General features: G+C 42.1%; 1 protein-coding gene across 2 annotated transcripts; it reads right to left on the reverse strand.

The window, feature by feature from the left end:
- Positions 1-670: 670 nt before the first annotated feature.
- sqlea (squalene epoxidase a) lies at positions 671-27,474 on the reverse strand. Of its 2 annotated transcripts, none has more exons than XM_078397739.1 (12): positions 27,227-27,474; positions 26,268-26,753; positions 22,076-22,316; positions 18,617-18,797; positions 17,206-17,302; positions 16,435-16,548; positions 15,518-15,689; positions 11,769-11,864; positions 10,484-10,626; positions 8,267-8,363; positions 5,837-5,924; positions 671-2,600 (listed from the first exon to the last, which is right to left on the reverse strand). In XM_078397739.1, the coding sequence occupies exons 2-12, from the start codon at positions 26,550-26,552 to the stop codon at positions 2,408-2,410; spliced, it is 1,707 nt and encodes a 568-aa protein (XP_078253865.1). In that variant the 5' UTR covers positions 26,553-26,753; positions 27,227-27,474; the 3' UTR covers positions 671-2,407. The 2 variants fall into 2 exon arrangements, with proteins under 2 accessions (XP_078253865.1, XP_078253864.1); XM_078397738.1 differs by having other exon boundaries at positions 27,133-27,474.
- Positions 27,475-27,763: the final 289 nt, after the last annotated feature.

Below are 27,763 nucleotides of genomic sequence, written 5' to 3' on the forward strand. Positions count from 1 at the left end.
TAATCTTGCACTTGAATTTAATATTTACTCATTACAGTTCCACCATTGATTTTCTGGCACTCTTGGTTCCAGAGCTTTGCTGGTTTATCCAGCCGGCCAAAGAAGTTGGCTATGGGGATAGATGTGCTGGCTCCAGCTGGGCTGCAGGTTGTAAATCAACCCACCGATCGGCCATGGAAGTCCCGATGAGGTTGAGATTGGCTGCGTTGCCAAGCCTAGGTGCAACATTTTCAGCGGGACTTCCAGGGCGGGGGATTTCAAGTGGGCTCTCGTAATTTTGTCTGGATTTCAATGATTAGCGGCTATTTCTCGCGAAACCCCTAGCGACCTCTAGCGGAATCCTAGTAGTCCGGGGAATCTTGGTTGAGAAATGCTGCTATACATCGTTTATTTTCTTTTTTTTTCCAATCTGATTTCTCCGTTTGGCAAAGTGAAAAACACAGAAATCAAGCAAAAAGCGCTGAAAATTGATTAAAAAAAGGCGGAAATCCACGGAAAATTCACATGCCTGAAAACTAGTGTACGGGTTGGCATGGACTTGGTGGGCCTGTTCTCACACTGTATTTCTAAACTAACTAAAATATGATGATTAAGACACCAGTGAGGTGATTAGAAGAAGCACAATTCCAACACAGCCTTCAACAAATTAAAGATTTTATTAAAATGTTGTACATACCAATATAGAACATCCATAGAATTAATGATAGAATAATTAAACATAACAAACAAATATAGCCTGCTGCTGCTTTTACAATTATATACACTTGTAATAGAATGCACAAATTTCAGTCATGGGGGTTAAGATAATTATGTTGCCCATTTGGCAAAAGTCAATTTATTTTTAAAGCACAACTGACAGAATTAAAAAATGAAAATCTGAGTATTGGATCCTGTGCACAAGGACCAGCAATATTTCTTTGGTCAACCAAAGACCCTGGACCTTTGTGCCCGAGACCCTGGTTCAATTCTGACCTTGTGTGCACTCTGTGTGTTTCCTCGGATTTCCTCCTGCATCTCAAAGACATGCCAGTTGGTATGTTAATTGGCCGTTGAAAATTCCCCTAGTGTAATCTGCGGAGAGTTGATGAGAATGATGGGAGAATAAAGAAAATAGGATTAATGTTGGATTAGTGGAAATGGGTGGTTGGTCCAGATGGTGGGTTGCAGGGCCTGGCACCATGCTGTATTTTTCTTTGACGAGGAACTGTCAGTATGGCTGGCGTGCTTTGTAAATTAGCACATTAGTGGCATCTGGTGATTCCAAAACAGTACTGCAAGTACTATTCAAAATATGTTTACAAAATTAAGACAAATGTTAGCCTGTGAGCAATTATTTTACAGAGGGTTTGGAAAACCATAACAACAAAATACTTTTCCATTCTTCCCCCTCTAATTCTTCGGAAACTGTCAGCTTCCACCAGGGGGAGGAATCACTGTTACACTTAACCTAACGATGCTCCTTACCATTAATAGATAATGGTCAAGTTTCAGTGGTCTCTCCAAAGAGACAGGATCACCATTAAATGGTTAAATAAGGAGACATAGTTAGTAAATTAGTTGCAAATTGGTTGAAACCCATCTATAATATTAAGATAAAATGGCATCTGCAAATCAAATTCTGCATCTAGCAGGTAGCATTATTATTGACACTCCCAAAAGTGAGAGATTACATTCCTTTCAATCCTTTTCTGAGATACAATTTGAAGAAGCCATTATCTGTCAAAATGTTTTCAGTAATAGAATCATTTAAAATCCAAATTTTAATACTTACAAATAACATTACCCAAATGCAGACACAAAGAAAATACTTGAATCCGACATTCCATCTTACAAAGAAAAACATTTTAAAAATTGGTTTGATTTCAATGGAAATCCCAGACTGTGTGCAGTTCTGATGCCCAGAGGAACTGAATGATTAGGAGCACACCAACACACCTACACACCTCCACCACGTGTTTTAGACAGCTCGACTACAGGAATCAACTGATTGGAAATCTTTGTCTTTTAAAAAAAATGTAGGATTTAGTTTGGGAATAAGTCCATTTTCAGATGTTTTAAGCAGAAGTTTGAACGATCATAATAGAAGAATGAAGCGCTTCATCGAAGCAGCGAGACTTCACAAAGCCAGTGACACCAGCTATAATCAGCGCCGTTTGTAGTGTGCTCGATTTGCATTGAAGGTCGAGTTATTTCATGGGTGCCATAAAGAACACGGGTCCAGTTTGTTGATTCACAAGTCCACAAAGTGCAAGATGGGCTGGCTCAGTCTTGTTTCACAAATCGCCATAAAGTAATCATACATCTTTCAACAGCATTATGCATCCAATATTTAGACTGTAACATGGCAAATATCCAATTGTTTCTGAGGCTCCATGCGTTTTGGACTTTTACAATCTCCAATTATTATTTAGTTAGCAAGATATTTCATTTCGGAATAAATGAGAGGAAAAATAATTGAGCAGGCACGGTAGATAACAAGCCCACTCCTCAACAGGGCCCGTGGTTTTAGGTACCAAGGCTCCACCTTGAATAAGAAATATATAGCATAGAATACGACGGCAAAGAAATGTCCAATCAGAAGCATTGGTTCAGGAGAAAGCCTAAAAGAAAGAGAAATCAATTAGATTGTTGCATGTATTTTAAGGGACAAAGTCTCCTCCAGCCTGCAGCCAGGCCAGATGACAAGTTTTTAGTTTAGTTTAATTTAGAGATACAGCGCGGAAACAGGCCCTTTGGCCCACCGAGTCTGCGCCAACCAGCGATCCCCGCACTTTAACACTATCCTACACACACACACACACACACACACACACACTAGGGACAACTTTACACTTCTACCAAATATACAAACCCAAGCCAATTAACCGACAGACCAGTACGTCTTTGCTTTGGAGTGTGGGAGGAAACTGAAGATCTCGGAGAAAACCCAAGTGGTCACGGGGTACAAACTCCATACAGACAGCACCCGTAGTTGGGATAGAACCCGCATCTCTGGCGCTGTAAGGCAGCAACTCTACCGCTGTGCCACCGTTGTAGAATTATATCCCCAGTATTACAGAACGGACTCATTTTTCTTCTAACAAAGTTTCATCTCAGAAGCCTTGTCATGGAGAAGAAAAATCACCCTTATTTGCCAAGTTATTGCATCTTTATTAATAATTAACTTTGTAATTTGAGTCATAATGTGTTTTGTGCCCACAGTTCTGTTTTTAAATATTACCAGTACTTAATACTAACAATCACCCAATTACTTTGGGTGTCTAGAATTCATTAAAATGAAGCACTGAATGGAGGCCAGGTACCTCTGCAGAATGGGAATCAGCGTCTAATTACCAGAGTATTGGGTTACTCAACCACTTCATATGGAGTGCAGAGGAGCTGTTAAATTAAAAATCCTACTGCTGCAGAAGAGCTCCCCCTTCTGGTTTTTTCTCTCAAGCTGCAGACCCATCGCATAAGCAGTTCAGTATGTTATCAAGTGAATTCTGCCTCTGAGTTTAATGCAGATACGTGTGAGGTGTTGCATTTTGGAAACTCAAACCAGGGCAGGACCTTCACAGTGAATTCCAGGGCCCTGAGGAGTGTCGTAGAGCAGGGGGATCTAGGAGCGCAGGTACAGAGTTCCTTGAAAGTGGTGTCACAGGGAGATAGGATGGTCAAGAAGGCTTTTGGTACATTGGCCTACATCAGTAAGGGTATCAAGTACAGATGTTGGACTGCTATGTTACAGTTGTACAAAATGTTGGCAAGGCCATCTTTGTAGCATTGTGTTCAGTTTTCGTCACACTGCTGCAGGAAGGATAGAGCCATAGAGTGATACAGTGTGGAAACAGGCCCTTCCGGCCAATTTGTCCAAACCGGCCAACATGTCCCAGCTACACTAGTCCCACCTGCCCACATTTGGTCCATATCCCTCCAATCCTGTCCTATCCATGTACCTGTATAACTCTTAAATGTTGGGATATAGTTCCTGCCACAACTACCTACTCTGGCAACGTTCCATACACCCACCACCCTTTGTGTGAAAACATTATCCCTCAGATTCCTATTGAATCTTTTCCCCTTCACCTTAAACCTATGTTCTCTGGTCCTCGATTCATCTACTCTGGGCAAGAGACTCTGTGCATCTACCCGATCTATTCCTCTCATGATTTTATACACTTCAATAAGATCACCCCTCATCCTCCTGCACTCCAAGGAATAGTGTCCCAGTCTATTCAACCTCTCCCTGTAGCTCAGACCCTCTAGCCCTGGCAACATCCTTGTAAATCTTCTCTGCACCCATTCCAGCTTGACAACATCTTTCCTATAACATGGTGCCTAGAACTGAACACAATACTCTAAATGCAGTCTTACCGACGTCTTATACAACTGCAACATGACCTACCAACTTCTATACTCAATACACTGACTGATAAGCTGGAAACAGTGCAAAGATGATTTATAGAAACATAGAAAATAGGTGCAGGAGGAGGCCATTTGGCCTTTCGAGCCAGCACCACCATTCATTGTGATCATGGCTGATCATCTACAATCAGTAACCTGTGCCTGCCTTCTCCCCATATCCCTTGATTCCACTAGCCCCTAGAGCTCTATCTAACTCTCTTTTAAATTCATCCAATGAATTTGCCTCCAGTGCCCTCTGTGGCAGAGAATTCCACAAATTCACAACTCTCTGGGTGAAAAAGTTTCTTCTCACCTCAGTTTTAAATGGCCTCCCCTTTATTCTCAGACTGTGTCCCCTGGTTCTGGACTCCCCCAACATTGGGAACATTTTTCCTGCATCTAGCTTGTCTAGTCCTTTTATGATTTTATACGTCTCTATAAGATCTTCTTTCATCCTTCTAAACTCCAGTGAACACAAGCCTAGTTTTTACAAGGATGTTGCCAGGACTTAAGGGCCTGAGCTATAGAGGTTGGGCAGGCTAGGACTGAATTCCTTGGAGCACAGGAGGATGAGGGGTGATCCTATAGAGGTGTATAGGATATAGATAGGGGAATAATTAGGGTAAAGGCAAAGTCTTTTACCTAGAGTAGGGGAATCAAAAACAGGGAGACATAGGTTTAAGGTGAGAGGAGAAAGATATAATAGGAACCCGAGGGGCACATTTTTTCACACATGGTTATATGGAATGAGCTGCTAGAGGAGGTAGTAGGGTCAGGTACTATAGCAACATTTAACAGACATTTGGACAAGTACTTAGATAGGAGGTTTGGAGGGATATGGGCCAAACATGGACTAGTGTTGATGGGGCATCCTGGTCAGCATGGGCCAGTTGGGCCGAAGGACCTGTTTCCATGCTGTATGACTCTATGAGATAGCATAATTTTCACCAAGATATTCATGGTGGCATCTTGGGGTTAGAGGATCCTATTACAAAGTGGGAATGACTGAATGGTAAAGATATTTGTGATCTCTGAACTATCTGAACTATTTAGGCATGCTGATGAAAATTATTGCATGCACATTGCTCCACCTTGCCTCAAGACAATGGAGTTGCCTTCCTTTTTATCCAGATGAAGCAAATCTCAAATGATCAACCATGATCACAATGAATAGCGGTGCTGGCTCGAAGGGACAAATGGCCTCCTCCTGCACCTATTTTCTATGTTTCATCACATTAATAAGAACAGTGACCTCCTTTATCCTTGAGTCCCTTTTGGCCCCACTAATTGTCTGCTTGAGTTCTTTCCTTCTTTCTTTATAATCCTTAAAGGCCCTGTTTGATTCCATCCTCTTAAACCCCATTCCCCCACCCACCACTGCCTTTCAGTTACAATTCATAAAATAGTCTCCAAAAGGTTTTTCCAGTCTATTAACAACATTAGAACTTACACAGACAGAAGACCTACTGGCCCCGACACACACTGCCCTCCTAATTGGAAGTAATGAAAACAAGCCCTCCGGAGCTGTTGCAACGTGTCTGAAATAAAATAATGATATTTAGGTAAATTTGTTTAATATATTGTTGAAGCATAGCATTCTATGTAGGCATCCACTGCAAGGATATGAATAAACTTTACATAAAGAAAACATTCAAAATTCTGGGGCAATAATAATTTAAAGAAAAAGCACATCCACTGAAATCATGACAGCAATTCCTTAATACAGTTAAATCATTTCAACATTTGTACAATGATACAGTTAACATGACTTAACAAAATTCTGGTTCCTAATGAAAAGCAGAATGCACCGGAAATGATTACCAGATTAAAATCAAATGCTGATCTGTAAAGGAAAATGTACAATACAAGGGTAGGTATGAAAATGTTTCCTTTGTGGGAAAATATGGAGCAAGGTGTCACAGTTTATTAAAAAGGGAACTGTTCAAGGAGATGAGGCACTTTTTAATTCTCAGAGGCTCATAATTCTTTTGATTTTTGTTTCCTCTTGGCGTCTGAGCTTACATGCTTATTTGGCATGGAAGATCCCATTCATGCCAGTGGGTCCAGATGGAGCAACTCCATCACCCCTGCAACTTCTCTGCCATTAGCTCTTCCTTATTAGGGGAGTTAATGATAGAGAGCATTCTATCATTAGATCAAATGATAAATTTATATCTAATCATAGAATGCTGTCATCAGCATTCTAATGTTAACTACAATGCTAATCAATGTCATTGTTAGCATTTTAACAAGGATCCTAAACTAGAGCTTATCATCTGTAGTTGGAAAGTTACCAGAGAGTATTCCGAGGGATAGGTTTTCAGGCATTTGGACGGACAAGAGCTAATTAGGGATAGTCTGCATAGTTTTGTACGTAGGAGGTCGTGTCTCACAAATCTGATTGATTTTTTTGAATATGTGACCAAAAAGGTCGATGAGGGCAGAGCTGTAGATGTTGTATACATGGATTTTAGTGAGGCATTTGACAAGGTTCTACAGGGCAGGCTGTTCTGGAAGGTTAGATTGCATGTGGTCCAAGGAGAGATAGCTGAATGGATAGCAAATTGGCTCCATGGAAAGAAGCAGAGGGTGAAGGTGGAAGGTTGCTTCTCAGACTGGAGGCCTGTGACTAGTGGTGTGCCTCAGGGTTCGGAGCTGGGCCTGTTACTGTTTGTCACCTACATCAATGATTTGGATGAGAACATACAGAGCAAGATTAGCAAGTTTGCTGACGATACAAAAGTGGGTGGTTTTGCAGATAGTGAAGATGCTTGTGAAAGATTGCAGCAGGATCTGGATCAATTGGCCAGGTGGGCTAAGGAATGGTTGATGGAATTTAATACAGAGATGTGTGAGATGTTGCATTTTGGGACGTCTAACAAGGGCAGGACCTACACAGTGAATGGTAGGCCTCTGGGGAGTGTTGTAGAGCAGAGGGATCTAGGAATGCAGGTGCATGTTTTTTTTGAAGGTTGAGTTGCAGGTAGATAAGGTGGTCAAAAAGGCTTTTGGCACAATGGCCTTCATCAGTCAGAGTACAGAGTATAGAAGTTGGGAGGTCATGTTGCAGTTGTACAAGACATAAGTGAGACCGCATTTAGAATATTGCGCTCAGTTCTGGGCACCATGTTATAGGAAAGATATTGTCAAGCTTGAAAGGATTCAGAGAAGATTTACGAGGATGTTGCCAGGACTAGAGGGTGTGAGCTAAAGGGAGATGTTGAGTACGGTGGGTCGCTATTCCTTGGAGCGCAGGAGGATGAGGGGTAATCTCATAGAGGTGTATAAAATTGTGAGAGGAATAGATCGGGTAGATGCACAGTTTCTTCCCAGAGTAGGGGAATCGAGGACCAGAGGACATAGGTTCAAGGTGAAGGGGAAAAGATTTAATAGGAATCTGAGGGGTGACTTTTTTACACAAAAAGTGATGGGTGTATGGAACAAGCTGCCAGATGAGGTAGTAGAGGCTGGGACTAACCCAATGTTTATGAAACAGTTAGACAGGTAGATGGATAGGACAGGTTTGGAGGGATTATGGATATGTTGGCTGATGTGGGCAAGTTGGGCCGAAGGGCCTGTTTCCATACTGTATCACTCTATGACTAATGCTATCGTGCTAATGCTAACATTATGATAGTATTAGCATTCATGCTGCCATTCATGCTAACTCCAACTTCCCTTTGGTTCTTTTGCCACTTGCCAACGCTGAGGGATACATTTACAGTTCCCAATTCACCTACAAACATCTCTTTGGGATCTAGGAGAAAAATCAGAGCACAAGGAGAACTTGCAAACTCCACACAGCCAACATCTGTGGTCAGAGTGAATGCAGGTCCTAAAGACTATGCGGGAACATCACTAGGTGCTGTGTCACTCTTACCATCTGTAGCAGCAAAAAGTTCATAAAGAGCTTGAGCCAGAATATTCACCACAAAGGAATGGGATTTCTTCCTTGCCCAGTGAAATTTCTTCTTGGCCTGTAAAAGAAAAATACAATTCTTGGGTAAAATGTCTTTTCGTTAATGTTCCCCCCCAAGGCAAACTCGCTATCCAAGCACTATGCTCAGTTTGTTTGTCAATTATTCACCTGCGAAGTTTTGTCCTGCCCCTTCTCTCTCCTAGCTTTTTTCTCTCTCTCCCCCCCCCCCCACAGTTTGAAGAAGGGTCCTGACCCAAAACGTACACTATCCATGTTCTCCAGGGATGCTGCCCGATCCGTGGGGTTACTTCAGCACTTTGTCTTTTTTAGTGCATGAATTCATTGTTTTTTAACAAAGAGAAATTGTCAAAAGCTTTCTAAAGGCCTGGCAGGATTTTTTAAAAAAAATCTTAGCCTGTGCATCTACCCGATCTACAAGAAAAACAACATTATTATCATATGGTCTCTTATAAAACCATATGATAATAATAAACATCAACTGGGCACAATTTATATTTTAATTCATCTGGTTTAAGAATGTAAGAGGGGTGTTTTTTATCTCTGGCTTTTGAGCAGCCATTAAAACCCGCCCCCTCACCTACGTTCACCAATTACCTGCCGAACTTTGTCCTGCCCCTCTTCTCTTCCAGCTTTCTTCCCCCCCACCCCTGAAATCAGTCTGAAGGGTCCTAATCTCAAACGTCTACGTTCGCCAGGGATGCCGCCTGATCCACTGAGTTACTCCAACATTTTGTGTCCTTCTTTGTAAACCAGCATCTTTTTTGCAAAGTGGCCTGAATTTTCACAGGATTGTGCAAATTTGTTACGATTTCAGTGGGCAATGCGGGGAATCCATATGAAGTGAGGCAATTGGACAAGTTTTCAGCCATTGCTGGTGAGTTCTGCCAATCTCCTACAACAGTCTTCCTTAACTGTAAAAATCATAAACTGGTTCCATCTTGCAGAATTACAAAAGGGAAGAATGTGCAGGAGCAGAGAACAGTTACCTCCAGGTTCAAGAGCAGCTTGTTCCCATCACCATCAGGCCCCTTTGCTGTTTGTGGTTTAGATCAACAACTTGGATGTGAATGTACAAGGCATGATTAGTAAGTTTGCAGATGACACTAAAGTGGGTGGTATCCTAGATAGCAAAGATGATTAGCAGAAATTATAGCAGGATCTTGATCAGTTGGGCAAGTGGGCTAAAGAATAGTTAATGCAGATAAGTGCAGGGTGTTGCATTTTGGAAAGTCAAACCAGGGTAGGACTATTCTCAATGAAGGGTAGGGTTCTGAGGAGTGTTGTAGAGCAGAGGGATCTAGGTGTTCCTTGAAAGTGGTGTCACAGATAGATAGGATGATCAAGAAGGCTTTCGGCACATTAGCCTTCATCAGTCAGGGTACTGAGTTTAGACGTTTGGATGCTATGCTACAGTTGTGCAAGATGTTGGTGAGTATTGTGTTCAGTTTTGGTCATCCTGCTAATATGGAAATATGTTAAGCTGGAAAGAGTGCAGAGATTTGTGAGGATGTTGCTGGGACTTGAGGGCCTCAGCTGTAGGCAGAGGTTGGACAGGCTAGGACATTATTTCTTGGAGCGCAGGAGTACGAGAGGGTGATCTTGTGGAGGTGTACAAGACCATGAGGGGAATAGATAGGGTGGATACACAGTCTTTTACCCAGTAGGGGAATAAAGGACCAGAGGTTCTAGGTTTAAGGTGAGAGAGGAAAGACTTAATAAGAATCTGATGGGCAAACTTTCCACACATTATGGTGGGTATATGGAATGAGCTGTCAGAGGAGGTAGCTGAGGCAGCTACTATAACAACATTTAAAAGACGTTTGGACAGATATATGCATTGGAGAGGGATATGAGCCAAACACAGGGTAGTGGGATGTGTAGATGGGGCATCTTGGGCCGAAGGGTCCGTTTCCATGCTATATGACTACGGCAAATCTAACCACAAACATATCTCAGTCACAAACTACTGTGGACTTTGTACAAGGTTGTTCCACACAGTTTGGCTGCACTGTTATAGTCTGGTTACCTAGAATAACATAATTAACTGTATTATTTATTTGTTGTGTTGTTGCATTAATGTACCTATAAAGCCGGAGTATGTTATAATGCCATTGCCCCAGTCCTGGTGCAAATGACATTGAAGCACTCCTGACCCACCTGCAGCAGTGCATCATTATCATGGAGGTCCGGAATGTTTAACAGTAGACCTTTCCATATCCTCAGGTCATTTAGCACAACGCTCATCCCACCTCCTGTCAGAGGGTGACGCATGTTATACGCATCACCTAAAAGCAGCACACCTGGGCAGAAAAGATATCACAACGTCTACATTAAATTCACCAATAATAATCTTAATTTTACTTCACCAGAAACTGTACTAGGACTTTAGGAAATGTCACAATTTTGGTCAAATCGAGGTTTCATTCATTGGATTTAGCAAATCATAGTTAGCCATATATCACAAATATCAAATTCAAGTTATTTTAAGAACCCAATAAATAATTAACCAGCGTAGCCCATGTGATCCATTCGTAGGTTTGCTCTGCCCAACTAGAACTGATAATGCATGGTCCATGAGGAGAGTATCGTGATGGAACAAGAGTCCTTTTCATTCTTCAGTAAATTCCGAATGGAAAAATAGATTGACTTTGAACCAAGGACTTGAGGATTTTTACAATAACTGTGAATGTTTTACGGAAGTAATATTGTGATAGATTCACATTAATGGGCAGCCCAGTGGAGCAGCAGTAGAGTTGCTGCCCTACAGCGCCAGAGACCCGGGTTCAAACCTGACTACAGTTGCTATCTGTATGGAGTTTGTACGTTCTCCCTGTGACCAAGACTAAGAGATGTTGCCTGTCCCGTTGAGTTACCCCAGCATTTTGTGTCTACCTCCTTGTGACCAAGTGAGTTTCCTCCATGTGTTCCGGTTTCCTCCCACATTCCAAAGACATGCAGGTGGGTAGGTTAATTGTCTTCTATAAATGTCCCTGGTGTGCAGAATAGAACTAGCGTAGGGGGGATGATGGTCGGCATGGATGGGTTGGGCCGAAGGGCTTGTGCCACGCTGTATCTCTAAACTAAAACTAAGTTTAAGGAAAAGGTATCTTTATCAGAGTTAATGCATTTGTAATCACATTTAGTCATATCTTGGACAAAATATATAATTTTACATTTAAAGCTCATCAGAAATTACAGGCGGTTTTGTTTATTGAACAACACCAAAGATAGCAAGAGCAAAAATACTTTACCATATGTTGAAACATACATTTTTCATATAGTCTCTGAAAAAATAATTCAAATCACAACTAATTTACCTGTAACATTACCTGCACTGATCTTAAAATAGGAAAAGCCAGAGTGCTATCAGACACCTGATTTTTCTGTTTAAATTAATGAAAGCAAACTCATGCAACTTCTTATCGGTTATTTGCAGCTGTACCTGATTTGTTCACTGGAGACGGAGGGAGAAAGCTCGCAGGCATTGTCCTTAGACGATCATTCTGAATTGCAAGCAAGAATGGTTGTTTTATGTGCTCTGTTAAAGAGAAATAAGGATCTAGTTTAAAGTTTACAGACCCAGCATTAAGAACAAATTCGAAAGCCTTGATTAAATTCCAGTTCAATAAAATTTTGCAGATCATTGGTTTAATTGAGACAGAACAGGGGTGGCACAGCAGTAGAGTTGCTGCCACACAGCGCCCAAATTTGATCCTGACTACGGGAGTTGCCTGTATAGAGTTTGTATGTTCACCCTGTGACCACGTGGGTTTTTCCAGGTGCTCCGGTTTCATCCCACAAGACCTACAGGTTTGCAGGTTAATTGGCTTCGGTAAGTTGTAAATTTGTCCCCAGTATGTAGGGTAGTGTTAGTGTACAGGGTGATTACTGGTTGGCGTGGACTTGGTCTAAAGTCCAAAGATTCGCATTGGATTGTAATATATCCTATGTGCAAGTGTAGGAGTTACTTGCTACTTGGGACATGCCTATTATAGACAATAGACAATAGACAATAGGTGCAGGAGTAGGCCATTCAGCCCTTCGAGCCAGCACCGCCATTCAATGCGATCATGGCTGATCACTCTCAATCAGCACCCCGTTCCTGCCTTCTCCCCATACCCCCTCACTCCGCTATCCTTAAGAGCTCTATCCAGCTCTCTCTTGAAAGCATCCAACGAACTGGCCTCCACTGCCTTCTGAGGCAGAGAATTCCACACCTTCACCACTCTCTGACTGAAAAAGTTCTTCCTCATCTCCGTTCTAAATGGCCTACCCCTTATTCTTAAACTGTGGCCCCTTGTTCTGGACTCCCCCAACATTGGGAACATGTTTCCTGCCTCTAATGTGTCCAATCCCCTAATTATCTTATATGTTTCAATAAGATCCCCCCTCATCCTTCTAAATTCCAGTGTATACAAGCCCAATCGCTCCAGCCTTTCAACATACGACAGTCCCGCCATTCCGGGAATTAACCTAGTGAACCTACGCTGCACGCCCTCCATAGCAAGAATATCCTTCCTCAAATTTGGAGACCAAAACTGCACACAGTACTCCAGGTGCGGTCTCACCAGGGCCCGGTACAACTGTAGAAGGACCTCTTTGCTCCTATACTCAACTCCTCTTGTTATGAAGGCCAACATTCCATTGGGTTTCTTCACTGCCTGCTGAACCAGCATGCTTCCTTTCATTGACTGATGCACTAGGACACCCAGATCTCGTTGAACTCCCCCTCCTCCTAACTTGACACCATTCAGATAATAATCTGCCTTTCTATTCTTACTTCCAAAGTGAATAACCTCACACTTATCTACATTAAACTGCATCTGCCATGTATCCGCCCACTCACACAACCTGTCCAAGTCACCCTGCAGCCTTATTGCATCTTCCTCACAATTCACACTACCCCCCAGCTTAGTATCATCTGCAAATTTGCTAATGGTACTTTTAATCCCTTCGTCCAAGTCATTAATGTATATCGTAAATAGCTGGGGTCCCAGCACCGAACCTTGCGGTACCCCACTGGTCACTGCCTGCCATTCCGAAAGGGACCCATTTATCCCCACTCTTTGCTTTCTGTCTGTCAACCAATTTTCTATCCATGTCAGTACCCTACCCCCAATACCATGTGCCCTAATTTTGCCCACTAATCTCCTATGTGGGACCTTGTCGAAGGCTTTCTGAAAGTCGAGGTACACCACATCCACTGACTCTCCCCTGTCAATTTTCCTAGTTACATCCTCAAAAAATTCCAGTAGATTTGTCAAGCATGATTTCCCCTTCGTAAATCCATGCTGACTCGGAATGATCCTGTTACTGCTATCCAAATGCTCAGCAATTTTGTCTTTTATAATTGACTCCAGCATCTTCCCCACCACTGATGTCAGACTAACTGGTCTATAATTACCCGTTTTCTCTCTCCTTTCTTAAAAAGTGGGATAACATTTGCTATCCTCCAATCCACAGGAACTGATCCTGAATCTATAGAACATTGAAAAATGATCTCCAATGCTTCCACTATTTCTAGAGCCACCTCCTTAAGTACCCTGGGATGCAGACCATCAGGCCCTGGGGATTTATCAGCCTTCAGTCCCATCAGTCTACCCAAAACCATTTCCTGCCAAATGTGGATTTCCTTCAGTTCCTCCATCACCCTAGGTTCTCCGGCCCCTAGAACATTTGGGAGATTGTGTGTATCTTCCTCAGTGAAGAGAGATCCAAAGTAACGGTTTAACTCGTCTGCCATTTCTTTGTTCCCCATAATAAATTCCCCTGCTTCTGTCTTCAAGGGACCCACATTTGCCTTGACTATTTTTTTCCTCTTCACGTACCTAAAAAAACTTTTGCTATCCTCCTTTATATTATTGGCTAGTTTACCCTCGTACCTCATCTTTTCTCCCCGTATTGCCTTTTTAGTTAACTTTTGTTGCTCTTTAAAAGAGTCCCAATCCTCTGTCTTCCCACTCTTCTTTGCTATGTTATACTTCCTCTCCTTAATTTTTATGCTGTCCCTGACTTCCCTTGTCAGCCACAGGTGTCTCTTACTCCCCTTAGAGTCTTTCCACCTCTTTGGAATAAATTGATCCTGCAACCTCTGCATTATTCCCAGGAATACCTGCCATTGCTGTTCTACCGTCTTCCCTGCTAGGGCCTCCTTCCAGTCAAATTTGGCCAGCTCCTGCCTCATGCCTCTGTAATCCCCTTTGCTATACTGTAATACTGACACTTCCGATTTTCCCTTCTGCCTTTCCATTTGCAGAGTAAAACTTATCATGTTGTGATCACTGCCTCCTAATGGCTCTTTTACCTCTAGTCCCCTTATCAGATCAGGATCATTACACAACACTAAATCCAGAATTGCCTTCTCCCTGGTAGGCTCCAGTACAAACTGTTCTAAGAATCCATCTCGAAGGCACTCTACAAACTCTCTTTCCTGGGGTCCATTTCCAACCTGATTTTCCCAGTCTACCTGCATGTTGAAATCTCCCATAACCACCGTAGCATTACATTTTTGACACGCCAATTTTATCTCCTGATTCAACTTGCACCCTATGTCGAGGCTACTGTTTGGGGGCCTATAGATAACTCCCATTAGGGTCTTTTTACCCTTACAATTTCTCATTTCTATCCATACTGATTCAACATCTCCTGATTCTATGTCACCCCTTGCAAGGGAATGAATATCATTCCTTACCATCAGAGCAACCCCACCCCCTCTGCCCACCTGTCTGTCTTTTCTATACGTTGTATACCCCTGAATATTCAGTTCCCAGCCCTGGTCCTCTTGTAGCCATGTCTCAGTGATCCCTACAACATCATACTTGCCCATGACTAACTGAGCCTCAAGCTCATCCACTTTATTTTTTATACTACGCGCATTTAAGTTGTACATACATTTATTTTGAATATACAGGTATAATTGTGATGAGTGCCTGCCCAGTCTCCCTGCTTTGTGTTCCCCATAGCTACCTTTGCTTTTGTGAGAGTTTGTAAAATGACCATATTCTGATTTCATAGGTGAAAATTAACCCCACGAAATACAGACAGCAAGGTCAAAGGTGTGTTGACAAAAATTGTGGGGGAGTCAGTGGTTCATTCAATGAATGGGAGACATGTGGGCTAACCAGGCCAAGGACAACAAAGAGAAAAATAGGCCTAAACTCACAATTTTAAAACAATCATCTACCATTTTACCTGGAAGCTGTGGATGGATCTTCTCAATCATGTAATCTTTAAGATGTCTTGGCATTTCCCCTCTGATGTCCACTAATACCCTTGTTTCATCGGATGAAATTTGGTAGATAAGAATAGGACTAGGATCGGCAAGGATAAGTTCTGTATAGTTAAGTTTGAATTGTGGCACGTCCTACAACCATAAACACAAACAGTAGGCATTAATTCCATACTTTGTTCCACTTTAGGGTGCAAAACTATTCCATCAAACTATTTGATTTTTAAAATTATGGTATTGATAGCAGTACACCAGGCAACTATTCAGCATAATGCATCGATTTAAGAGTGTAAATATTTGCTAACTATTTTTAAGATTCAAGATTCTAGGAAACTCTCAGAGAAAGCACAATGCTGTTTTGGAAAAAATTTAACATTGGGAGATCAGAAAATAACGTTCAAGGTCATGAATCTGCAGACAATGAAATGCCAAATTTTCAGGGCTTTATGACTGGGTACATTTGATTTGGTCTTGGTGGGAGGATGGCAAAATATTTCTGACGCTTTCTCCAGCATTTGGTCTCATCTTCCACTGAGGTTATAATGGTCATTGGCGAACAGCTTCAGGCCTATTTTCTGTATCAATCCATTTTCAATCAGGGGAATTTGTACCACCACTTGGATTCACTTATCGAGCAAATGGTACAATCGCAAATTCCACATGTATGGTTCTGATGCTGTAGATGGACAGTAGGGGATGCAGGGTGAAGGGAGAGTTTATTTTTCTCCATTCACCAATGTCACTGATTTTAAAGCCCTAGATTCACATCCATTTCTGCTTATATTCATAACTACTACGTATACACGTATCCAAATAGCATTCTGGTACTTTAATTAGATGAAGTGCAAAAACAACGCGAAGCACGTTTGAACAATCTTACCTTCATTATGAAACCAACAAAATGAGATGAGACACTGACTTTGGTCTTCACCAGGTTTTTCCTGAATTTAGAAAAGTGTCCATCAGCAACCACAGTCAATGGACAGGACAGTTCCTGGAATTAGAAAGACTTTTGATTAATTATGTTTTAATATATGAATCCCTCAGTGTATTGTGCCATGTTTCAAGGTTATAGATCAATGATGACAATGTAGCCTGAATATTCAAGTTTTAATATCTGAAGAATCTCTAGAAATAAGTGCCAGGAAACACGCTTTGTATCATTATCACATACCACTGATGCGATGTTGAGTTCAGGACATATCAGGGGATCAATTCTGGAACCTCATTGACCTGACGAACCATCACATTATTATGTCTATTTATTCAGTGAAAGTTCATCAAAGCATTTAGCTCAGGATTAGGATTTTTTGAAATGTTATGCTTTCGTAAGAAAATAAATACGTAGTCCCTACCAAATCTAACTTTATACTGAATTGCAAATAATATATAGCATATAGAATATTAATGAAGGGATATTTTTGCTATCCTTTGAGATACTTAAAAATGATATTTTCAAAGGCCAGAGCACAGTCCACATCACTACATTTTTAGCCAATAAAACAAGAACAAATATCACTTTGAATTCAACACAGGAACTGTTAAGCTTTAGAAATGGGAAAGGATTTTTATGTGTGCATTATTTTTGCCATCACATGCTACTCCACACCCAGACTGCAGGGTTAACCATTCAGATGAAAAATGTACAAACCTTTATAGCTCCACTTTCTTTTTCTCTGTATTGGACTCCTGTAACTCTACCATCTTCTTCCAGTAAATGTGTCACTGTTCCTTCAATGAACTTGACACTGGAACACAACCATTGAGAAGTTAGACAATTTCAATTTTGGACAAGCGTAAGAAATATAAAAAATATCACATTGGTAACTACCCAGATTCCAACAGTGTCTTGTGTCAACAACCTTTTTGGAGTGTATCAATTCTTCATCAGGATTTTTCAGCTGCTGCCAAATATTGTATTGACTATAGAATTTGCAATGACACGTTCAAAGATCAGCAAATATCTTGAAACTTGCACGTTTGTTTTCGCACATTTTTGTGACTGTCAATGATTGGCAGAATAATTATACCCAATACATGTAGGTACACCTGAATCGGAGGGGAACCAATATCCTTGCTGGCAGCTTCGCGAGTGCTGTGCAGGTGGGTTTAAGCTAAAGTTGCAGGGGGTATCGGAGCCAGAGCAGCAAGTGGAGGGACTGATGGGAAGATAAAGATTATGACGAGCAAGTTTCAAAGGAAGGAAAAACAGAAACAGGTTAACAAACACGATGAGACTGGTGGGTTGAACGCGTTTATTTCAATGCAAGAAATATTATGGGTAACATGGATAAGCTCAGAGTCTTGGTCAGTGCATGGAACTATGATGCTGTGGCCATTACAGAGACTGGCAGCTCAACATTCCAGGGTTTTGATGTTTCAAACATGATAGAGAGGGGATAAAATAGATGGAGCCGTTGTAATGCTAATCAGGGAGACTATCACAGCTGGATTCTAAGAGATCATACTGGAGGGATCATCCACCAAAGCAAAATGGGTACCACTGGGTAATAGGAAAGGTACAGTCACTCTGATGGATTATACAATAGGTCTCCTGATCGGCAAACGTGAGAGAAGCAAAGGATTGTCATTATGGGGAACTAACTTCCCCAATATTGACTGGGACATCCTTAGAACAAGCATCTTAGACCATACCGATTTTTTTAGGTGTATCCAAGAAGGTTCCTGAAACAGTTTGGATAGTCCAACTGGATGAGAGACCATATTGGACCTTGTATTGGCCAGGTGATTGGAGAACATTATGGTAACAGTGTTCACAACTCCATATGCCTCAAAATAGTTATAAAGATAAGACTGGACCTCAGGGAAAATACCAAATTGGGGTGGGACAAATAAGATAGGGGTGCTTAAGAAACCTTTACATAGACACATGAATACTCAGGGAATGGAGGGACAATGGAGTACGTGCAAGTAGGAAGTATTCTTTTGAGTAGGCATCGTTCAACAATGACATTGTGGGCTAAAGGGCCTGTTCTTGTGCTGCATTGGTCTATGTTCTATGGAAATTCTGAACCAATAATGAGTCTCTAAGGAACGCTTACTTTGGCTCAGCCTTTGCAGTATTTCTCAGGCCCATTATGAAACGCCCGTGGTGAAATGCTGTCCCACATTGCACCTGACCATCTTCATCCAGAGGATAAGGGATTTCCACCCGTGTCTTGCTCTCCATGTCATGGATAACGTAACCTTTGACGCTACAACCATCATGACCTTCCACAGCACCTGGTGGAGGAGAGCAGAGTATGGAAGAATATGTAGAGCCTTTAGGGAATAAAGTGCTCGCTTATTTCTAAATAAAAATAGCTACATTTGGCATAACAGCAATATGAAGGGCCAACATCTATATACTAAAACTCTCGTTTGTTTGTTTGTTTGTTCCTGAACTACAGCTAAAACGGTACATGTTAGCGCGACAATTTTAGGCCCACCTTACTCAGTCGTCCCTTTGTTGCTAATGGAAGAAGTTTCATTGAAATCGGTGTTCTATTTTTAAAGTTATTCACATTTTAAAGTTTAAATCTATCTCCTGGGGAGGGTGGGAGGGGGGGCGGGTGGAGGGGGGTGGGGGGAGGGTGGGAGGGGGGAGGGGGGTGGAGGAAGGGGGCAGGAGGGAGGATAAGGAAGGTTGAGGGGGATGGAGTGGGGGGGAGGGGAAGGGAAGATGGGAGGGGAGGTGGAGGGAGGGGTGGGCGGGAGGGGGAGGGGGGAGTGGGGGAGGAGAGGGTGCTGCACCAATGCAGGAGAGGTTTGGACCCAACAGGTCCACTTAGTCTAGTAGTTTTACTAAAATGGTCTCATTAGCAGGGTCTTAGCAACATGATCATTCTCAAAAAATGTTATGAATTTATATACCCATAGAATGCACATTATGGCTGAAGTGCCCAAGCTCCCCCATCCAGGTTGAGCCCAAGGTTTGTGGGGTCAAGATAAACACTTTCATTTGAATTGTGCACCACAAGGAATACGTTCTGGAGTCACCACCCATCAAAGAGGCGAAGCATGGTGGTGTTGTGGAAGAAAATATAGACAATAGATGCAGGAGTAGGCCATTCGGCACTTCGAGCCAGCACCACCATTCAATGTGATCATGGCTGATCATTCTCAATCAGTACCTCGTTCCTGCCGTCTCCCCATACCCCCTGACTCCGCTATCCTTAAGAGCTCTATCTTGAATGCATTCAGAGACTTGGCCTCCACTGCCTTCTGATGCAGTGAATTCCACAGATTTACAACTCTCTGACTGAAAAAGTTTTTCCTCATCTCCGTTCTAAATGGTCTACCCCTTATTCTTAAACTGTGGCCCTGGTTCTGGACTCCCCCAACATTGGGAACATGTTTCCTGCCTCTAACGTGTCTTATATGTTTCGATAAGATCCCCTCTCATTCTTCTAAATTCCAGTGTATACAAGCCTAGCCTGCTCCAGTCTTTCAACATACGACAGTCCCGCCATTCTGGGAATTAACCTAGTAAACCTACTTATTGTAATTATACGCCCAATTGTAAATCATATAACTGCAACCTAGGTAATCCAAAAAATATGCCTAAATAGTTTATTTCTGACTGCAGTTATTTGTTCGGAATGGTCTGAAGTTATCAATTCCACGTGTTTTAATTTTGATGGGGGGGGGGGGGGGGGGGAGGCCAGCAAATTTGTCAGAAATATTGGTATTATATGTTAATAGTCCAGCCACATATTTCTGTAACTCTCTCCTATTGCAATATATTACGTTAGGGGCAAGGTTTAACTATACTTCTTGATGTTGAGTGGATTTCAATTGTTCAACCGAAAACCAAACTTTTGGTATAATTTGCTGTAATCTTATTAAATTAATAATCAATTCTCTACACTATTTAATTGTGCATGTAGGAGAATTCATTCATTCAAATCAGGTAAAATGTTTTTTCTAATGTATTCTTAAAGCATTGAGAATCAGAAGATAATGTTAGGTCAAGCCATTCTTTCGCAACATTTCAATAGCCTGCAAACAATTTATTCATTATGAAGGATGCAGAATGAGGCATGTCAATTTATTCCTAAACTTTCTCCACTTCCCTCCAAGGAAGTAAAGGAAGATCCTACATGCCATATTAAGCAGAATATTAATAGAATGGTTATATTATTAAACCCATGCAGAAACCAAGATGTTAATATCTAAGATCCAAGTACTGGTTCTGTCACATTCATTGCTATAAGGAATAGTTTATTCCTTTTTAGGATAGAGAACAAAGGGATACACAAAGGAACATCTAAAATAATAAAAGGAGCAGTTTGTGTTTGAGTGCACTGGTTATTTGAGCTGGGTGAAAACTAATCCACAATGAATCATTCACGTCCCTTTCACAATACGATTGTAAACGATGAAATGATTTTGAACCATGAATCCTTTTTTTGTGTGGGAAACATGCAGTTAATTTTTGCACAGCAAACAGATTAATTTTTTAGAAAAAAGTACACAAAGTGCTGGAGTTCAGCGGGTCAGGCAGCATCTCTGGAGAACGTGGAAATGTGATGTTTCGGGTCAGGATCTTTCTTCAGACTCTATTTTGGAAATGCTGATTGAAATAAACGGCAGACAGGAGACAAGGGATAATGCCCTTCGCTTAAATAACAAATCGGTATCTTTGACATCCAGCCGAGAGAGGGAAGTTGATGCATCAGTCTAAAAGCTCACATCTCTAAGGCTTCGGCCTTCTCTCAGAGCTGCACTGCAGCATCAGCCTTGCACTCAAATTTCTGGAATCGGTTTGGAAAATCAAGGCTTCTGGCTTAGAGGGAAGAGTACTACCAACTGAAGCATGGCAGGGAAAACTAAAGGCAAGAGGAATCAATCCACATTTAAATTTGCAGTGAGCAAGTCTCCCCCAAGGATTTTCATTTTGCAGTGAGTCATTGGCAGAATATGCAATTAGTGGAGATTTGATTCTTGCCTGAAAGGAAACTGGAATTGTTTCTGCAACTAGAAACAAAACCGGAGGAAGTAGGTTATCAGCATAGCTTTCATGTGATCTGTGAATGGGGTCTCTTGCAGTATATACACTGAGCAATTATTTGTCCCGTCCATCCGTCCGTCTCCCCCCCCCCCCCCCATATTGATGTTTGTTTTTTTCCTCCAGAAGGTTTATGGGGCCTGGGATGTTGGTTGTTGGTGCTCATACAGGCTAGATGGAACACAGACAATGAATATGCTTTTGCTGCCTTTCTTCATAAACTTTCAAAGTAAAACATCAAAGTTAGAAAAATAATGTAGTTCAGTCAGCATATTGCCCAGGAACAGGTTACTGTTTTGCTTCAAACCTTTCAGTTATGTTAAACCCCTATTTCCTGAAGTACAGCACTTTGTATTTTATATTACTTTTTACATCTAAGTCAAGTTATGTATTTTAAAATAAATAAAGCACTCAAAGTTGCAGGTGAAATGTTCAAATGTCTATTGTTATGGTTTGATTATTTCCATTTCTTACAAATATTTAGAGCTCTTAAGAGCCAATCTTTTAGTACCTCCAAGACCGAGTGCCTTCAATGCCTGATATCCGCCAGGCTGCAACAACTCTCCAACAATCCTGTCTGGCTCTTTCAGGTCTCTCTCAATCACTGTCACGTTCCTCCCATCCCTCGCAAGAACAGTGGCCATGGCGGAACCAAGGACCCCAGAGCCCACAATGATGATCTCTGGATCATATTGGGAAGATGTTCTGGTGATTGACGAGTATTCTGAGAAGGTGACAGATCTTTTCTTTTGCTATATCAAGAGAGAAGGAAAGAAAATTTTCAGTTTTCTTATTTAGTGACATAAATATATTTATGTTTGCCTGCTCTTCATTCTATTGGCTGAAACTCAAAGCATAACTGGAAGCAACCTCATTTCTCATTACCACATGTCCTCAGGAGTTCTGCTGGTCATATAGCAAGAATCCAAGAAAGCCCAGTGAAATACAAGGTGATTATTTGGCGATTTTAATGCAAGAAATCATACTGTAAAATTATCTTCCCCAGTACGATCAAAGTCATGACAAAGGTTAGAGATAGTCCTTCTGGAAAATTATTATTGATGACCACATGGACTATGTTGGCAAAACAATCTCTTGCAATATCTCTCTCAGTGGTCCCATTTATCATCTATTCTCAATTAGTGGCATCAGATATGGTTGTAATTATGGAGTCATAGTCTTACAACACAAAAACAGGACCTTTGGCCCACAATGTCCAGGCTGACAATCACATAATCATTTACCAGCACTTTACCATAGACTTCTATGTCTTAATAATTCAAGTGTTTGATCAGAGTCTCTGCTTCCTCACCTTCACCAGACAAATCATTCCAAACTCCAATTACCTCCAATTACCTGCGAGACGTTTCCTCGTATTGCCTGCAGACCTCTTATTCCTTACCCATAACCTATGTCTCTGGCTTGACTGATGGGTCCGGAACTAGGTTAGGTCACTTAGGATGGATCATAAATTTCTTCACACAGAGGGTGATGAATCTTTGGAAATCTCTACTTTGGAGGTGGGGTGGAAGGGGATTATGATCATTGAATTAATTAAAAACAGAGATTAATAGATTTCTGGAGATTAAGGGAATCAAGAGACATGCAGTTATGCAGGAAACATTGTTGAGGAAGACGATCAATCAAAATCTTGGCGAACAGCAGAGCAAGCTTGAAAGTCCAAATTGCCTACTCCTATTCCTAATGATCTACTGTAATTGCCATATTTGTGTGTGCCTGGGAATTTGATGTATAAAAACCAACATACCTGCAAGTTTTTGGAAACAAAACCTCCATGATGAGTTCGCCTGAGCAAAAGGTGGATACCACTCCCAGAAACAGGACTGTGAATGTTGGAGCCACAATGGTGCAGCTAGCAGTCACTCTCTCACAGCTCATGACACTTGACTGTGTGGAGCTTGCACATTCTCACTGTGATTGTGTGGGTTTTCTCCCGCATCCCAGAGATACGCAGGTCGGTAGGTTCATTACTGTAAATTGTTCCTCGAATTTGGGGAGGGTGGTGTGGGCAGGGAGTTGATGATAATGTGGAAAGAATAAGAGAGTGATTTATGTAGGATTAGTGTAAATGGGGAGTTGATGGGCTGCATGGACCCAGTGGGCTGCATATCTCTGACCATGAAATTGATCCTCCGTTTTTTGTTTTTTTTGTGCATCATCTCCATAACTCTTCTGCAAAATCCTGCCACATCTATTTAAGGAGTGTACATAATGTTTCAGTTTATCGACATGCCCAAATGACATCACCTCCAACATTTATGGCAGCTATTAGAGTAGCCACTTCATTGTGTCAGAGACTCGGGTTTAACCCTGACACTGCTATCTGTGCAGAATTAGAATCAGGTTATACAGCATAGAAATAGATCCCTCACTGACCACATCTATGCTAACCATCATACCCATCAATGTTAGTGCCATGCCTGCTTCAATTCAATAATCCTCTATGCCCTGCTCATTCAAGTACCTGTCAAGATGTCTCATAAATTATCTATTTAGAAAAGTAAGAGAAGAGATTTCAGGAGCCATGACAAAGATCTTGCAGCCTTTCTAGGCATAGGCGAGGTGCGGGTGGACTGGAGAGTAGCCAATGTTGTTCCATTCTTTATGAAGGAAAGTGGAGATAATCCAGGGATCATTAGCCAGTGTGTCTCACGTCAGCTCCTTGAAATGGCAACATAAGTAGATAGAGTGGTCAAGGTGGCATACAGTGTGCACTCCTTCATTGGCGAGGCATTGAGGACAAGGGTCAGGATATTATGTTGCAGCCTCTATGACTTTAGTTCGGCTGCATTTGCAGTATTACATGCATTTAATGATCGTCCCATTACAGAAAGGATGTGGAGGCTTTGAAAAGGGTGCAGAAGAGGTTTACCAGAATGTTGCCTGGAATAGGTATTAGTTTAAAATGAAAAGTTGGACAAACTTGCATTGTTTTCTTGGGAATATCAGAGGCTGAGGGGGGACCAGATAGAAGTGCATAAAGTTGCGAGAGACATAAATCGGGGGCGACATGGTGGAGGCAGATATGATAGTGGCGTTGGCATGGATATGCAGGAAATTGAGGAATATGGATTATGTGCACACAGATAAGATAAGTTTTTCTTGGGTTCAGTACAGACATTGTAGGCCAAAGATCTATTCCTCTGCTGTACTTTTCTATGTTCTAAATTTGTTAGTGTTCCTGCCTCCACTGACAGCTCATTCCAGATACCAACTACTCCGTAAAAACATTTCCTCTCAGACCCCCTTTAAACAGCCTTCTCTTATCTTAAAATTATGCCATCTACTTTTAGACACCCTACGATGGGAAACAAACACTGGCTATCCAATATCTGTGCTGCTCAATTTTATGTACCTCTTAGCTTCCTTTGCTCCAGGGAAAACAGACCTAGCTTTTCCAATCTCTCCTGTTAACAGGACCCCCACGTCCCCAATTCAGGCAACATCTTTGTGAATATCTTCTGCACTCTAACTTAAATGACACCCTTCTTATGGTGTAAGTGCACACAATACTCAAAGTACAGCTCAGCCAACATGTTGTACAACTATAACATTGTGTTCCTATTCTTATACTACATGTTTCCTTTGTGACCGTGTGAATTTCCTCCATGAGCTCCATCTCTACCGACATAACCAAAAGACCAGCAGTTTGGCAAGTGAATTGGCTATTGTAAATTGTCCCTTGTGGGAGGTGAGTGGTGGAATCTGGTGAGAGCTGATGAGAATGTAAGGAGAATGAAGAAAAAAGAGGACTGTAGGTTGTCCAAATGGATGGCTGATGATTGGTGTGGACTTGGTGGGCCATACATACTGTATCCTTCTAGGACTCTGAGCACAGCTTTACTCAATACTACACCAGAGCACCGTCGTGAATTTGTGCTCAAGTCTAGAGTGAGACTGGAACCCATAAAACCTCTGACTTAGAACAGATTGCGACAAAGCCACAGTGGAAACTCAGATGTGGCTGTTAAATGTGTCCAAATTGAGTATCTGCACTATTGTGTTGAAATTATCTGATATTTTAAGGCACCACTCACTTGCCCTTCCCTTTAGACTGAACTGTCTATGCAATGGTGATCTCACAATTGTTAAACTCCAAATGATAATGAATAATGAATAAGATCTCACTAAATTTAAATAGTTGGCTCAAGTTGTTGCTCCTTCTCAATTTTCTTTTAAATAAAACTACTTTCTTGATGAAAAGTCTCACTTAACATCGATATCCTTAGACATAAAACATTTATTAATATTTGGATAACCAATCTAAGAATTATAATTTATTCGTCTATTCCCGCGGTGGTTTGTTTTAACGATGTTATATGTCAAACGTTATTTTTAAATCTTCTTCGAATTGCCCATCATTCGTCACACGGCTAACTTTTGTTATTATAATAAAAAGGGGTAAACAAATTAATTTCCCAACAACTAATAATGCATCCACCGAATGCCCTCTACGCTTATTGATCATTCATTGTTTCCGAAAATAGCAGTGTAGTGTTTCACAGCAACTGCGTAGAGTGATTTTGTTTAAAATTGAAACGCGACTTCAGTTGTTGTTTTACAAATCGAGCTGAGAATCTACGATAACGAGAACATTAAATAATAAGGATGGTGATAATATATACCATGTTGCCTGTGCCTCCCCCTTGTTTAAATGGGCACGGGGTTCTCCATCTCCTTACCTGCTTTGCTTGGTCCTGCTCAGTGTTGTTGGAGTCTCTCGTCCCGCTGAAGAGCGAGTTTGCCAGGGGCAGGGATGAAAGGAGCTGGCAGATATAGTCCAGGTTGGAAGGTTGTTTTCGTCCCTTCCCTTGCCCACATCGGTAACGATAGGACAGCAGTAAGCCCAAGGAGAAAAAGACCAGGAACGCCCCCAGCATCTCCTTGTTAGCGTAGCTCACGTTCACCAAGTCATCGCACTTCTTGTAGACATAAGTAAAAGTAGCTATTCCTAAGAAAGTCCACATTTTGCGTTCTTGTTTAGAAATCACGTCCCCTAACTTTAATTGCACTCCAACAAATGTCCCAAACAACTATCATGTACAGATCTATTTAACAATTTATAGTCATATCCCTCCGTTCATATCTTCGACAGTAAAAGTTCCCCGTGATTTCTTGCTCCTGATAATAATAAATCTTCAGTCACTTCATCTTCGATTGATCGGTCACTGTGTCAGGGAAAGAAAAATAAAATATAAAACTAGGCATTGATGTCGTTTGAAATCCAACCTGTTCTTTTTCCTCTAAGAAATACGCGTTATAATAGGATTTACAATTTAATGATTCAATACCAAGTCTCTCTCCCCCCCCCCCCCCCTCTCCTCCGTCACTATAATGATTCAATACCAGGTATCTCCCCGACCCCCCCGCGCTCTCCTCCATCACTATAATGATTCAATACCAGGTATCTCCCCCACCCCCCCGCGCTCTCCTCCATCACTTTAATGATTCAATACCAGGTCTCTCCCCCACCCCCCCGCGCTCTCCTCCATCACGTTATCATGCGTTTCGTTGACTTTATACATCCAGTTCAGGATTCAATGTTACCAGGAGGCAGAGGACGTTCGGCCCTTCGCACCCGGCTGTGCCAAAACTGTGAAGGAAGTCCTGGAAAGCAGAAGTCATCAACTTGACCACATACACTTTGATTCGGTGATTTATCCTGGTGTGGGTCTTGTCACTGGTTGAGGAGGAGATGGAGGCAGCGACCACTGGACCCGTGTGGCGGCGCGATGCTGCCGATGTCTCTCTGTCTCTCTCCCCGATGCTGCTGCTTCTGCGTCTGTCTCCCCCTCTCTCTGTCCCTCTGTCTCTCTCCCTCTTTCCCCCCCTCTGTCTCTCTCTCCCTCCTTCTGTCTCTCTCTCCCTCCTTCTGTCTCTTTCCCTCTCTCTCTCTCTCTCTCTCTCTCTCTCTGCTGATGCTGCTGCTGTCCCGCCCGCCGCCGCCGCTGCCGCTATTGAATAAGATGCAAATAAGGCCGTTGAGTGACAGCCCTGGGAGCCGGCGCGGCCCCGCCCCTCGCCGCACGGCGGGCCAATGGCGGCGCGGCGTGACGGTGAGCAGAGCTCACGCTATCTGGACGTTGGCCAATCGCAGCGCACGGACCGGATAAAACGGCTCCGGCCGTCTCCTGGCATGATGTGATGTCACAAAGGGGCAGCGGCGGCGGCGTCGTCG

Source organism: Rhinoraja longicauda, chromosome 4 (genome assembly GCF_053455715.1).
Source record: "Rhinoraja longicauda isolate Sanriku21f chromosome 4, sRhiLon1.1, whole genome shotgun sequence".
Classification (NCBI taxonomy): Eukaryota; Metazoa; Chordata; class Chondrichthyes; order Rajiformes; family Arhynchobatidae; genus Rhinoraja; species Rhinoraja longicauda.

Bases quoted from the DNA above. Each gene is read 5' to 3' on its own strand.
- sqlea (XM_078397739.1), bottom strand. From the start codon at position 26,552: ATGTGGACTTTCTTAGGAATAGCTACTTTTACTTATGTCTACAAGAAG. The intron at 17,303-18,616 runs GTAAGCGTTCCT...GTTGTGTTCCAG, and splicing joins ACTGCAAAGGCTGAGCCAAA to TGTCAAGTTCATTGAAGGAA. The intron at 2,601-5,836 runs GTAAGTTCTAAT...TCTTTCTTTTAG, and splicing joins CCAGTAGGTCTTCTGTCTGT to GCTTTCTCCTGAACCAATGC.